This window comes from Diospyros lotus, chromosome 14 (genome assembly GCF_014633365.1).
Source record: "Diospyros lotus cultivar Yz01 chromosome 14, ASM1463336v1, whole genome shotgun sequence".
NCBI classification, from domain to species: domain Eukaryota; kingdom Viridiplantae; phylum Streptophyta; class Magnoliopsida; order Ericales; family Ebenaceae; genus Diospyros; species Diospyros lotus.
In genome coordinates this window covers 3,919,014-3,934,985 of record NC_068351.1, presented here as the reverse complement: position 1 = coordinate 3,934,985, position 15,972 = coordinate 3,919,014, and the positions used below count along the sequence as shown (strand labels likewise).

Sequence of the window (15,972 nt, the reverse complement as noted above, 5' to 3'; positions counted from 1 at the left end):
GGGTTATGCTTAGATATCCATGGAGATAAGTTCAAATGTTCTTCTCTACTTTGTAGGTGGAATAACTTTGGTGTCTTTTTCTCCCCATTATTCCCTTATCATATTTATTATCATTATAATCATCCTATATTTTTTAAAGGGGTCAATTTCATCTGGGTCAATCACTTTGTATGACGTGTGACATTTGATGCCAAGTTTACCACCTCTTTGTATTGAATTGCATCTTAACTCTTATCTTATTTATGGGAGAAATTTTCTATTTTTATTAAATCATTCGTGTGATAAATAAATCACACATATTATATAAAAAATAAAAAAAGTACATAACATGGTTAAGTTTTAACATACTTACATTTGTGATATCCCAATAATAAGAAAGAATAATTTTATTTAATTTTTGAATAGATAATTTTAAATCTTTTTATAATATAATTTTGCATAAATAAAACTAAAAATCATTTCAATATGCACAACTCTAGTAAACTAGTCACACACCCTAAGGGCTCTAGTTATTGAGTTGTGGCACACAATCTAAACACACAACCACAATAACATGGCTATTTTATTTTATATATTCTTATGTTGTGGCCAATCAACAATTATTTAAAAAAATCTATTTATAAGTGAGAACTTTAATGGGATTAGATCTGTTATCTAGATCTTCTATCTATGATAATAATGTATTTTTATGTCAAAGTATCTCTATTCCATCAATAGAGCAAATTGAGATCCTACTAAAGTTATTAGCTAGTTTATTGATGGTAGTACGCCAAAGATTTTGAGGACTAGTTGAGAGTTCTCGTCACCTTTTGAGGTTGACAGGCCATGGTAGAAGCTTCCCAATTTGGATTAGGACCAGCCTATTTACACAGTTCAATCAATAAGAGAAGAGCAAAGACTAGTTGTTGCCTCACAAGTTAAAATCATTGAAATTGGTCCCCCAACAGATCATTTAGTTGTGGATGTTTCATTCCTGTTTCTTAGGCTTTATCCTTTGCCATTGTCAAGGAAAATTGACAATTTAGCTCACTGATTTGAATAAATTAACCAAAAGTAAGGGAAGAAAATGGAAATATGCAAATGTTGCAGTCTATTAACACTTGCAAGAACATCATGAATCTCATCTCTTCATCCATTGAGGAACTATTTCAATCTTTTATAGTTACATATTTGCTTATCACTTCAAAAGTTCGAGGGTAAATGGACCCCCCCGATTCTTAATACCTTTTTTATAACTCTTACACATAATAATTCATTGAAACTCTAGAACTGAAATTCCAATTAGAGAGTATCCCATGATTCTTAGAACTTGGCGTTAACTTGTTGCAGGACATCTTGAATCAATGAAGCCACATTCAAGCGAGAAGAACCCCCATCTTCCATAGCCCTCTTTGCCATTTTCCCAAGCTTTCTTGCTCTTTCCCTCCTCTCTTCCCCTTCTTCTCCTCCATCCATCACTTCTTCAACAGCTCTTCTAATGGCCTCCTTCTTCACCAACACCCCAAACTTATCTTCCTCGCACAAATGAACCACAACCTGAGCCCCAACACTGACTCCAACCCCCAAAACCTGCACCAGCAGCTTCTCATTCAAGAACTGCTCGGCGAACATCGGCCATGTCACCATTGGAAGGCCAGCACCGACGCCTTCCAGAGTTGAGTTCCAGCCACAGTGTGTTAAGAAAGCGCCCACAGCCTTGTGAGACAAGATGAGCAGCTGTGGTGCCCAGCCACGGATAATTAGGCCTCTTCCCTTTGTTCTTTCCTCGAATCCGTCTTCTTCAATCCATTTGTCTAGCTCTCTGGCTTTCTCTCCTACTCTAACAGCCCAAACGAACGGCCTTTTCGACGCTTCCAGGCCTAGACAGAGCTCGATCAGCTGTGAAGGAGGGGGCTTGCTGAGGCTACCAAGGCAGGCGTAGACTACTGAGCCAGGCTGCTGGGAATCCAGCCATTTCAAGCACTGGTTTTCATCAATGGAGGCCTTGTTCCCTCTCTGAGCCTTGTCTATTCCATCATTGTTGCAAAGAGAAAGTGGTCCGATGCACCAAACTTTGTCAGCTTTCAGCTTCTTGAGTCCATTCACGTAGCTTGGTTCTAGCTCCTGAAAGCTGTTGATCACCACCCCATAGGCTTCTGCCTCGGCTTCTCTCACCTTGTCGCGAAAATCTTGAACTGCCAGTGAGCCTGGATTGAAAACTCCTGGCAACTGAGCTCTGGTTAATTCAATTCTGTCTGGCAAGCCGGGAACGACGAACGGCTGAGTCTCAGGCACTGTTTCATAAACCTTGGAGACACTTAAATTGTGGGTACATAAGAGAGTGAAGCAACTCATTCCATCAAAGGAAAACCTTGGAACATTGAATTTCTTGGCTGCTTCCGCCATCCAAGCAAAGTTTTTATCAGCTATTATGCAGCTTGGAGAGGGATTAAGCTCTTGAAACATCTGCTCAAAGGGCTGCTGCAGCATCCAAACAGCACAAAAAAAGTTCCTTAGTAAATCTACAGAGGGAATCATGTCCGCACTTTCGCAGCCCTCCGGGAGGCCGGCCTCCATGAACGGGAACCTGTAGTTAGAAGAAACACGGCATTCAAATTAATATGAATTCTATTACTTTGACTGAATCATATGGCTGTCTCAATGAGCTATTCATATAGAAAGTTGTAAAAGTAAATGGTATACTATGAGGAAAATGATTTTTGGGCCAAAGTCACTGACTCATCGCCCGATAGAGGCAAGATTGTCATTTCACCTTGCTTGCTTTTCAATAATGTAAAACAAGCAGCGGCACGGGTACGGGGCCCTCTTCAAAAAGAAAACAAAAAGAAAGTCATTTTGGCCTTGTTGGTGGACCCAATTCATATTCCGATCTCAACACCTGAGCTGGCGAAGCCGGATGGCGAGGCCGGAGTCGACTGCTCGGCCAACCGTGGAGGCGAATCTGCCGGCGAGGAGAGGGGTGGTGACAATGGTGACGGTCACGCCATGGCGAGCCAGCAACTTGGCCATGTCAATCATGGGGATGAAATGGCCGGGAGAGCCGAGAGGCACCAAAACGAAGTGAAGATCACGGTGCTTCTGCAAGGCCATTGTAGCCGGAGGAGATCAAGATCTCGCCGGCCGGTGAACTATATTGAGCTAGGAAGAAACTGGCTATATATGAAAATCATATAATACATACAGATTCATGAATGCGTCTACATATAGACACAGTTGGAGGTTACATTGGTGACGCCTAAATGAGCTCATTAATTATAAGGTCTTTTTCAAGTGAATTCATTGTAAGGTCTTTTTCAAGTGAAACTTAGATATGAATTGCTGGAGGAGTCCTGATTGTGCACGACACCTAGTACTGTCCCATGACAGTTAGCTTTAACCCTGGGAAGATACATATATATATATATATATAACATATACATATTTTACATAATTATATGGTCATTAGAGATAGCCAAAAAACATTATATATATAACATATACATAATTTTCACTCAAAATTTAACAAAATTAATTATTAAAATTATGCTGTTAAAAATATGTATGGCAAATCAATAACTAAAATTTCTTTAATTATTGATGTGATGTCTGGTGTATAGCAAGTGACATTACATTTACAGGGTTATATATATCTTACCATTGGCTCAGCTTTCACAAAAGTTTTCATTTTCTTCTTAAAGATAACAACTTGTCCCTCTTTAAGGCCCACTTCTCTCTATGATGCATAAATGTTTACAGTTCAAGTTTGATGCTTGATGATTTGTTTTTTGAGAATATATATGTGTGTGTGTGTGTGTGTTTTGAAATTTGTGGATTGTGTAAGTGCTGAGGAAATGGGCTTACCTCAGCACTTACACAAACATCTTGAAACTTAGATATGAATTGCTGGAGGAGTCCTGATTGTGCACGACACCTAGTACTGTCCCATGACAGTTAGCTTTAACCCTGGGAAGGTACATATATATATATATATATATAACATATACATAGTTTACATAATTATATGGTCATTATAGAGATAGCCAAAAACATTAAATATATAACATATACATAATTTTCACTCAAAATTTAACGAAATTAATTATTAAAATTATGCTGTTCAAAATATGTATGGCAACTCAATAACTATAATTTCTTTAATTATTGATGTGATCTCTAGTGTATATATAGCAAGTGACATTATATTTACAGGGTTATGTATCTTACTATTGGCTCAGCTTTCACAAAAGTTTTCATTTTCTTCTTAAAGATAACAACTTGTCCGTCTTTAAGGCCCACCTCTCTCTATGATGCATAAATGTTTACAGTTCAAGTTTGATGCTTGATGATTTTTTTTTCGAGAATATATATATGTGTGTGTGTGTTTTGAAATTTGAGGATTGAAAGTTCGCTGTTTTTTATGTTAAAAATGAATTTGAAATTTATTTAAATTTAAAGCATTTATAAGAAATGAAAACATCAAGAATGTGAATATAAATATTATTTTATTTTTATTTTTTTCCCTCTTCAAGCTATGTCTCTAGTAGTGAAGGTTGATAAAAGGAGGTGTTGGTGACTCCATTTAGGAGGTTCATGATAATTTTTCGACTTTTACTTGGGAATTATTTAAATTTTAACGACTTTTAAGAGTTGTTAGTGGGGAATGATCACTAGTAAGTAGAGTTGTTAGCTAATTAATTAGGGCTCGGCATTTAAAAAAAAAAGAAGAAAGAAGACACAAAAAAGATTGAAAATAAAACTCAATACAAACTAAAATTATGAAATTTTGAATTTGTTTTGGCATGAGAGAGCGTGGTAGTAACAGTAGTGGTGTAGATGGTGTAAGCGAATACGTCACATGTTGAAAGGTAATGTTAAGGGACTCCACATATATATCACACACACACACATATATATATTTATACATACATGCATGCAATTAATTCTTCAAGTCTATTGTGGCAGGCTGCAGAATTCTTGCACGCAACTTCCTTTATGTTTCAATTATATTTTTTTAGTCTTTAGCAAGTAGCAAGGAGAAGAGAGAGCGATAGCATTGATATTATTAATGGATAAATATTTTGAGAAAACGATCCATAGAGATAATGATTGATTGAAAACGATCCATTAATGTTGTTGTTCATTAAGAAAGCTATTAATTATAAAAAGCTTTTGTAATTAGTTGTTTGATTGAAAAGAGAACGATCAATTGAGATAATGATGATTACTTGTGGATAAAACATCGAAATCACTATCTATATTTAATTATCGAATAATTTTATTATATATTCATGACAGTTATAATATTCAATAAATATTGTAATTGGGTATAAGTAATGGGTGTGAGGTATACATTTTTGATTTCTTAGCATTTATTTTAATATTTTTTTGACTATTGACTTTATAAGTTAAGGTCATTTTAACTTAAATATTAAAAAAATTATTTTGAACAATAATTGAAATGACATTAATAAATTATCATAATTATTATAAGTAGCTCATTGTCAACACACAATTGGGAGTGATACATAATTTAGTTGGTAGATTGAGGATTTCAATGCAATAATTAATATTACATCATTTTACAGTAACTCTAATTCTATTTAAAACAAAAATAATGAAAGGAAGAAACAACAGAAAGGAAGACAAGACTAACATCATATCTCTGCTAAGTCCATCTAAACCCTAATCTCTTTTATTGTGGCTACACACATCAATGGCCAAATTCAAGCCCTTTGAAATCTATACACGTGAAAGGAAGGGTAATGGCTGCAAAAAAAGAGAAAAAAAGGGGTAATAATTACTTGCCTATTGTTTGTTGGAATACATATTGGATCAACAACTCCATATTGAGATAAGAAGAACCCCCTTCTTCCACGGCCCTCCTTGCCATCTCCTCAATCTCTTTGGCCCTTTCCCTCCTCACTTTCCCTTCTTCTCCCTTCTCCATTGCCTTCTCCACAGCCCTCTTCACATCCATTCTCTTCATCACCACCCCTTTGAACTTCTCTTCCATTCCCCATGTCACTGCAGCCTCAACTCCAACACTGACTCCAATCCCCAGAACATCGACCACCAGCCTCTCATTGATGAACTGCTCGGCAAACAAAGGGCAGGCTATGATGGGCACACCAGCTGAAACACCCTCCACTGTTGAGTTCCACCCACAGTGCGTCAAGAATGCCCCTGTGGCTTTGTGGGATAGGATGAGCAATTGGGGGCCCAGCCACTGATCACAAGGAGTGCAATTTTGTTCACCCCCTTTAACGGGGGTGAACATGACCCCCAGTGCTTTGGGGGTCAAAACTAACAGAGAGGGGACCCCTAAACAGCAAACTGTCCCCCTCTCTGTTAGTTTTGACCCCCAAAGCACTGGGGGTCATGTTCACCCCCGTTAAAGGGGGTGACCAAAATTGCACTCGATCACAAGGCCCCTCCCTTTGATTATCTCTTCAAAAGCCTCTTCAATCATCCATTTCTCCAACTCCTGTGATTTCTCTCCACCCGATGATCTCATGGCCCAAATGAAGGGATGGTTTGAGGCTTCCAGGCCTAGCCCAAGCTCTATGAGTTGTGGAGCTGTGAGGCCACATATGCTTCCAAGACAGGCATAAACAACTGAGTTAGGCTCAAATGAATCCAGCCAATCGCGTATCTGGTTTTGAGCATATTTCGAGGCCTTTTCGCCCCTCTCAGCCTTGTCCAGGCTCAGCTTGTTGCAAGATGTAACTGGCCCAGTACACCATACTTTCCCACCCTTAATCTTTCTGTACATTTTCACATATTCTGCCTCCAATTCTTCAAAAGTATTCACCAGGATCCCATCTGCTACACTCTCGGCTGCCCTCATTTTATCTCGAACTTCAGTTAAATCCGGTGAGCCCGGATTCAGTGATTCAGGAAGTTGAGCTCTGGTCAGCTGAATTTGATGGGGCAAATTAGGCACCAGAAAAGGCTCAAACTTGGAGGCTGCAGCCCCATGAGCGTTGGAAATTTCCAAATTATGGGTACAAGAAAACGAAAAGCAGCTCATCCCATCAAAGAAAAACCTGGGAACCCCAAACTTTCTTGCTGTTTCCACTGTCCAAGCAAGATTTTTCCCGGAAATTATGCAGCTTGGAGGGGGCTGCAGCTTGGCAAAGAGCTCCTCAAATGGCTGCTGCAGCATCTTGCAAGCATCAAAGAAATTCTTGATGGTGGCTCTGGAGGGCAGTGAGTCCATGTTCTCGCAGCCCTCAGGCAGGCTGGCTTCGGCGGCCGGGAACAGGAGCTGCAGCAGCCGGATCTGCAGCCCGGAGTCAACTGCTCGATCAATGGTTGATTTGAATCGAACAGTGTTTAGGGGAGTTGTGAGTATGGTCACTGTGACCCATGCTGAGCCAAAAGCTTGGCCATGTCCACCATTGGAAGAAGATGGCCTGGAGACATGAGAGGGATCAGAACAAAGTGGAGCTGAAGATGGCCAATTTGGGGAGGCCATTTGGGTTGCCGGAGAAGTGGAGGAATTGGCCATGGCGGGCAAGTTTAAGATCCAAAGCTGATTTAGATGATGGTGTCCTTTTCTCAGAGAGTTTCTTGGGGTTGGACGTTTTTGTTTGTCTCTGCTCCATTTGTACTTTGTTTATTTATATGATTATATTATTACATATATATATATTAATATATATATACAAAGACTGCAAGTCAATATATGCTTCAATATATATATATATATAAACAAAGACTGCAAGTCAATATGTGCTTCAAGGGCTGCAAAATGCAAATTTTTTATTGTTGTCTGAATGGGACTGCAACCCAATTACACCCCTGTAATTCTCTTATTTAGAACTTTTCAATCTCTCACAAGATCAACCATTTCGATTAAAATATGACTGCACTTTACCCAAATGCTAGATCAGGTGGTTTCCAGCTAGTTTTTTTATTTTTATTTTTTATTTTTTTTTTACTTTTTGGGTTGCGACATAAAGTTTTGTCCGTTGTAATTTACATCTAATTACTCCATACCAAAAAAATAAAAAATAATATTAGAGATATTATCATGGATAAAATAAAAGATTGCATTTCACGAGAGATAGAGAGAGAGAGAAGGTTTTCAGCACCTTCTGCAGGAAATAAGCAACAAAGAATATGCTGAGATAGTTGTTGTATTAAGTATTATGCGTATAGTTTCATACTAATATTCCATTCCATTTTATGGCAATGGAGAGAGGGCCTTGACGGATGGAGCAATAAATATGAAGAGGGTGAGAACCCAATTCCCCTTATAATTTTCACTTTTTAACTTTTTATATGCTGTTCTCACTTGTGAAAAGAGCTTGACGAAGACGGCTGCTAATTAAATCCTAATGGCTGACCTTATCCAATCAAATTAAGCCTGTGATTGTTGTCATAGATACAAAGACATGCATATTATAATATTAACTAAATTAAGCTTTGCTGTTATCATATATCAAGTAAACAAAGCTTATACTCGGAGATACCTCACCAAGCCTAGCTGTAACTGAAAGTTTCAGCCAGCTAATACCGATGGGCATCTGCGATTTCTTTCGTTTTCCTTGCTGTTATGAATAGCAGAGGATTCAAGAGAATACCAAAACAAGTTTCAATCACAAAGAATCTAAAATACCTTTCATGGCTGGCTGGAAGCATACACATATGCACACACAGAATATAAACATTAACCGAAAGGAAATAATGAGATCAAGGATTTATCGTGCTTCATTTTAAATCAGGTCTACGTCCACGTTAAGTTTCGGTGAGAAAAACTCATTGCACTATATGAGAAATGGAGATTACACCCTCAAACACGACTCACAAACACTCTTTGTATATCACTGGTTCGCTAACAAAAATGCCCAATAATCACAAATACAGATTAGAGGCTAAGTCTTATCGAACCATAAAAACAAGAAAGATGGCATGTACAGAGCATTTATAGAGCAAATGAAGAAACCCCCAAAACCCTTGATGCATTTATAGGGCAAATGAAGAAACCCCCAAAACCCTTGGCCGATCAGAACTCCCTTTCTCTATCCCTTTTTCCTTCCACACACTTTAAATCTTGATGCGAGAGATAAATAACAGGTTTGGATGGCTAAGATTGAGCATCATAAAGGTAAGATGGATGGCCAAGAATAAGTTGTGCAACACATCGATATTCCAACAGAAAGACAACCAGGGACCATCTGAAGAAGAGGATGGTTGCCATGTGGCCATCCTGCAAGCACCACACGACAGCCTGTGGTTGTCAAACGTGGCCCTCCAAACCTTTTAACCCAAACAACATCGTTTGATACTTCACCGAACAACATCATCCTTGTATATTAGTTAATAAGTGCAATATAATTAATATCAAAGGCCAGAAGTACGAGTACTAAATTTATACAGAACATGTTGAAAAAGTGACTAAAAAGTTGTTGATGTGGTTTGAAAGAGTCAAAATAATTGTTAAACATTATCCATAACCAATAAATTAGCAACTATCTAATATACTTCAGATTGGTTGTTAGCTGATCTTTACCTAATTTTTAACAACTATGTTTATAATTTTTTATGTATAAATATATACTTTTACTATTGAATAAAATGATCTTTTGTGTTCTCTCTATTCTTTGCATATCTTTCCATAAAATATATTACTTAATGTTAACATGGTATCATAGCCCTTCTTCTTAAGGGTCCTGTGAGATTGAGCGAGTTGATAGCCCAGTTTTTCATTTTATGGCATATAATAATATTGCCATCATTATTGTTTGTATACGTCTACAAAGTCCACAACAATGTCCACATCACATCAAAGAGCTACAATCTTGATTGAATCCACCATCACTTGCGGCTTTCACAATGGCCACCTCATCAATGAAAGAAGTTCTCCCCTGACTTTGAGTCTCGACTCTGAGCCACCTCATGTCTTTGATGGCACTACTTGGTTGTATATCGCTTACATATGGTCATTTGCACAGTGTGCACGTGGATTGCTAGAAACTACAAGGGGTTGCAAGACAAGATCAAGTTGGTTGCCATTGACCTTCAAGACAGGCCAACTTGGTACAAAGAGAAAGTTTACCCCGCTAATAAGGTGCCCGCACTGGAACACAACAATCAAGTCCTTGGTGAGAGCCTTGATGTAGTCAAATATATAGACAACAACTTTGAAGGGCCTTCACTTTTACCCAATGATCCAGTCAAGCGTGAGTTTGTTGAAGAGTTGTTGTCCTACAATGACACAATGGTTGGCACAATATTTTTTTCATTCAAAGGAGATCTAACAAAATGAAACCAAAACAGTAATGAATAGCCAACCAGAGGAGGAGGAGTTATCATATCCATGCCTATGCTCCATAATCATATCTATGCCTCATAACCATAAACCATAAAATGCTCATATGCTTATATCTAAGACATGCCAAAATTAAAATTTGCATTTGCAGCCTCAAAGTCAAGGATGAGTGTTGAAAAAGTGACTAAAAAGCTGCTGATGTGGTTTAAAGAAGTCAAAATAACTGTTAAAGATTATCTATAACCAATAAATTAGCAACAATCTGATATACTTCAAATTGGTTGTTAGCTGATTTTTAGCAATTATGTTTACATTTTTTATGTATAAATATATATTTTTACTGCTAAATAAAATGGTTTTTTGTGTTGTCTCTATCCTCTACATATCTTTCCATAAAATATATTCTAAATGTCAACGAATAACATCTCAATAATGATAAAAACAAAAAAGGAAAGACCTATCAAAATGACTCATAACTGCAAAATAGAAAATGATAATATTAGCGTGAAATATTTATTAGAAAAAAATAGGGAGGAATTCATATTTGATCTAATTCAAATGTATAAAATCGTTTCTGTACTTTTTATAGAAAAAAAACGTTTTTGACTATTCAAACAAACTAATTACATCTTATAGCCACTTTTATGCAAGATACCAAAAATACCCTTAATGAGATTTTAAAATAGAAAACCCACATTGTCCTTAGTTTCTTTTACCAAAATACCCTTATCTCTTTCATATAACTTTTATTCTCTCTCCTCTTTCAACATTCACGTTACTCTCTTTCTCTCCATTATCAAACTATCAAAACTCAATAATTCTTCATACATTCAATCTTTTTGCTTGTTGAGTCATTCAATCTTCTTCATCAATCGCAGCGACCTTACTGAAGTCCCATTCAACAAGTTTTTTTCTCTCCAACAAACAATTTCACTCAATCTCAAGATATCAATTTGATTTGTATTTGTTTTATTTTTTAAAATAATTTTTGTGTTCACATTGCTTATTAAGGCCGTGTAGAATTATTGTAATTGTGAACAGAACATATTTTAATAGATATCATTCTAAATCTGTACTAATTTGGGTGATAAAAAAAATTTTCGGAACTGCACATCGTTATCGGGTTTTGTGGGCCACAAAGTCCCCCATCGGGCTTTTTGGCCCACAAAGCCCAAAAATAATTTTTTTCAATTTTTCTTGACTTTTTTTTTTTCAAATTAATGTGTTCCATTAATACAAAAATGATGTTTTTTTATGTTTATTAGATTAATTGAATGTATATATCACAACAAACATTATTATCTTTCACTTTGTGTGAGAATGTCCATCCACTATGAACACAACCAATACATGATCAATTGTTCTAACTAATATTGGACAAAACAAATATAATGTTACTATAATAAACTTACTCAAGAATAAAAGTGTAATTTCTTAACAATAATTTATATTTTAAGACTATATTTGGACAACTTAAAAAAATCCCATTGCAAAAAAAAAAAAAAAAAGGCTTTTATGGCCTACAAAGTCTCCCATCGGGCTTTGCGACCCACAAAGTCTCCCATCGGGCCTTGTGGTTCACGAAGCCCGATCGGGCTTTGTCCCATCGGGTTTTGTGGCCCACAAAGTCCCCTATCGGGCTTTGTGGACAAAGCCCGGAATGAATTTTTTTTAATTTTCTTGATTTTTTTCTTAAAATTAGTGTGTTCCATTAGCACTAAAATGATGTCTTTTTATGTTTATTGGGTTAATTGAATGTATATATCCCAACAAACATCATTATCTTTCACTTTGTGTGAAAATGTCCATCCATTATCAACACAACTAATACATGATCAATTGTTCTAACTAATATTGCACAAAACAAATATAATGCTATGATAATAAACTTATTCAAGAATAAAAGTGTAATTTCTTAACAATAATTTATATTTTAAGACTATTATTGGACAACTTAAAAAAATCCCATTGCAAAAAAAAAAAAAAAAAAAAAAAAAAAACGGACTTTATGGCCTACAAAGTCTCCCATCGGGCTTTGCGACCCACAAAATCTCCCATTGGGCCTTGTGGTTCACGAAGCCCGATCGGGCTTTGTCCCATCGGGTTTTGTGGCCCACAAAGTCCCCCATCTGGCTTTGTGGCCCACAAAGCCCGAAATAATTTTTTTTTTAATTTTCTTGATTTTTTCTTTAAATTAGTGTGTTCCATTAGCACTAAAATGATGTCTTTTTACGTTTATTGGGTTAATTGAATGTATATATTCCAACAAACATCATTATCTTTCACTTTGTATGAGAATGTCCATTCATTATCAACACAACTAATACATGATCAATTGTTCTAACTAATATTGGACAAAACAAATATAATGCTATGATAATAAACTTACTTAAGAATAAAAGTGTAATTTCTTAACAATAATTTATTTTTTGAGATTACTAGTGGGCAACTTAAAAAAATCCCATTGCAAAAAAAAAAAAAAAAAAAAAAAAAAAATCAAGCTTTACGGCCAACAAAGTTTCCCATCGGGCTTTGTGACCCACAAAGTCCCCCATCGAGCCTTATGGTCCACGAAGCCCGATCGGGCTTTGTCCCATCGGGCTTTGTGGCCCACAAAGCTCAAAATTAATTTTTTTTAATTTTCTTGATTTTTTCTTCAAATTAGTGTGTTCCATTAGCACTAAAATGATGTCTTTTTACGTTTATTGGGTTAATTGAATGTATATATCCTAATAAACATCATTATCTTTCACTTTGTGTGAGAATGTCCATTCATTATCAACACAATTAATACATGATCAATTGTTCTAACTAATATTGGACAAAATAAATATAATGCTATGATAATAAACTTACTCAAGAATAAAAGTGTAATTTCTTAACAATAATTTATTTTTTGAGACTACTAGTGGGCAACTTAAAAAAATCCCATTGTAAAAAAAAAAAAAAAAAAAAAAAAATCAAGCTTTACGGCCAACAAAGTTTCCCATCGGGCTTTGTGACCCACAAAGTCCCCCATCAGGCCTTGTGGTCCACGAAACCCGATCGGGCTTTGTCCCATCGGGCTTTGTGGCCCACAAAGCCCGAAATTAATTTTTTTTAATTTTCTTGATTTTTTCTTCAAATTAGTGTGTTCCATTAGCACTAAAATGATGTCTTTTTACGTTTATTGGGTTAATTGAATGTATATATCCTAACAAACATCATTATCTTTCACTTTGTGTGAGAATGTCCATTCATTATCAACACAACTAATACATGATCAATTGTTCTAACTAATATTGCACAAAACAAATATAATGCTATGATAATAAACTTACTCAAGAATAAAAGTGTAATTTCTTAATAATAATTTATATTTTAAGACTATTATTGGACAACTTAAAAAAATCCCACTGCAAAAAAAAAAAAAAAAAAAAAAAAAAAACGGGCTTTATGGCCTACAAAGTCTCCCATCGGGCTTTGCGACCCACAAAGTCCCCCATCGGGCCTTGTGGTTCACGAAGCCCGATCGGGCTTTGTCCCATCGGGCTTTGTGGCTCACAAAGCCCGAAATGAATTTATTTTTAATTTTTTTGATTTTTTCTTCAAATTAGTGTATTCCATTAGCACTAAAATGATGTCTTTTTATGTTTATTGGGTTAATTGAATGTATATATCCCAACAAACATCATTATCTTTCACTTTGTATGAGAATGTCCATTCATTATCAACACAACTAATATATGATCAATTGTTCTAACTAATATTGGACAAAACAAATATAATGCTATGATAATAAATTTACTCAAGAATAAAAGTGTAATTTCTTAACAATAATTTATTTTTTGAGACTACTAGTGGGCAACTTAAAAAAATCCCATTGCAAAAAAAAAAAAAAAAAATCAAGCTTTCGCAAACAAAGTTTCCCATCGGGCTTTGTGACCCACAAAGTCCCCCATCGGGCCTTATGGTCCACGAAGCCCGATCGGGCGTTGTCCCATCGGGCTTTGTCGCCCACAAAGCCCGAAATTAATTTTTTTTAATTTTCTTGATTTTTTCTTCAAATTAGTGTGTTCCATTAGCACTAAAATGATGTTTTTTTACGTTTATTGGGTTAATTGAATGTATATATCCCAACAAACATCATTATCTTTCACTTTATGTGAGAATGTCCATTCATTATCAACACAACTAATACATGATCAATTATTCTAACTAATATTGGACAAAACAGATATAATGCTATGATAATAAACTTACTCAAGAATAAAAGTTTAATTTTTAATAATAATTTATATTTTAAGACTATTTTTGGACAACTTAAAAAAATCCCATTGCAAAAAAAAAAAAAAAAAAAAAAAAAAAAACGGGCTTTATGGCCTACAAAGTCTCCCATCGGGCTTTGCGACCCACAAAGTCCCCCATCGGGCCTTGTGGTTCACGAAGCTCGATCGGGCTTTGTCCCATCGGGCTTTGTGGCCCACAAAGCCCGAAATGAATTTTTTTTAATTTTCTTAATTTTTTCTTCAAATTAGTGTGTTCCATTAGCACTAAAATGTTGTCTTTTTACGTTTATTGGGTTAATTGAATGTATATATTCCAACAAACATCACTATCTTTCACTTTGTATGAGAATGTCCATTCATTATCAACACAACTAATACATGATCAATTATTCTAACTAATATTGGACAAAACAAATATAATGCTATGATAATAAACTTACTCAAGAATAAAAGTGTAATTTCTTAACAATAATTTATTTTTTGAGACTACTAGTGGGCAACTTAAAAAAATCTCATTGCAAAAAAAAAAAAAAAAAAAAAAAATCAAGCTTTATGGCCAACAAAGTTTCCCATCGGGCTTTGTGACCCATAAAGTCCCCCATCGGGCCTTGGGATCCACGAAACTCGATCGGGCTTTGTCCCATCGGGCTTTGTGGCCCACAAAGTCTTCCATTAGGTTTTGTGGTCCACAAAGCCCGAAATTAATTTTTTTTAATTTTCTTGATTTTTTTTTCAAATTAGTATGTTCCATTAGCACTAAAATGATGTCTTTTTACGTTTATTGGGTTAATTGAATGTATATATTCCAACAAGCATCATTATCTTTCACTTTGTGTGAGAATGTCCATCTATTATCAACACAACTAATACATAATCAATTGTTCTAACTAATATTGGACAAAACAAATATAATACTATGATAATAAACTTACTCAAGAATAAAAGTGTAATTTCTTAACAATAATTTATATTTTGAGACTATTATTGGACAACTTAAAAAAATCCCATTGTAAAAAAAAAAAAAAAAAATCTGGCTTTATGGCCTACAAAGTCTCCTATCGGGCCTTGTGGTTCACGAAGCCCGATCGGGCTTTGTCCCATCGGGTTTTGTGGCCCACAAATCCCCCATCGGGCTTTGTGGCCCATAAAACTCGAAATTAATTTTTTTTAATTTTCTTGATTTTTTTTTCAAATTAGTGTGTTCCATTAGCCCTAAAATGATGTCTTTTTATGTTTATTGGGTTAATTGAATATATATATTCCAACAAATATCATTATCTTTCACTTTGTGTGAGAATGTCCATTCATTATCAACACAACTAATACATGATCAATTGTTCTAACTAATATTGGACAAAACAAATATAATGCTATGATAATAAACTTACTCAAGAATAAAAGTATAATTTCTTAACAATAAATTATTTTTTTAGACTACTAGTGGGAACT

The 15,972-nt window shown here is 35.5% G+C and overlaps 1 protein-coding gene and 1 pseudogene across 3 annotated transcripts; both read right to left on the bottom strand.

The window, feature by feature from the left end:
- Window positions 1-1,073: 1,073 nt before the first annotated feature.
- On the bottom strand, window positions 1,074-3,178 carry LOC127789532 (anthocyanidin 3-O-glucosyltransferase 4-like). 3 transcript variants are annotated; one of them, XM_052318417.1, is made up of 2 exons: window positions 2,879-3,178; window positions 1,074-2,566 (listed from the first exon to the last, which is right to left on the bottom strand). In XM_052318417.1, exons 1-2 carry the CDS (start codon window positions 3,088-3,090, stop codon window positions 1,303-1,305), a joined length of 1,476 nt encoding a protein of 491 aa, XP_052174377.1. In that variant the 5' UTR covers window positions 3,091-3,178; the 3' UTR covers window positions 1,074-1,302. The 3 variants fall into 3 exon arrangements, with proteins under 3 accessions (XP_052174377.1, XP_052174378.1, XP_052174379.1); XM_052318418.1 differs by having other exon boundaries at window positions 2,753-3,021; XM_052318419.1 differs by lacking the exon at window positions 2,879-3,178 and adding an exon at window positions 2,683-2,697.
- Window positions 3,179-5,640: 2,462 nt separating this feature from the next.
- On the bottom strand, window positions 5,641-7,485 carry LOC127790126 (UDP-glycosyltransferase 73C3-like; annotated as a pseudogene).
- Window positions 7,486-15,972: the final 8,487 nt, after the last annotated feature.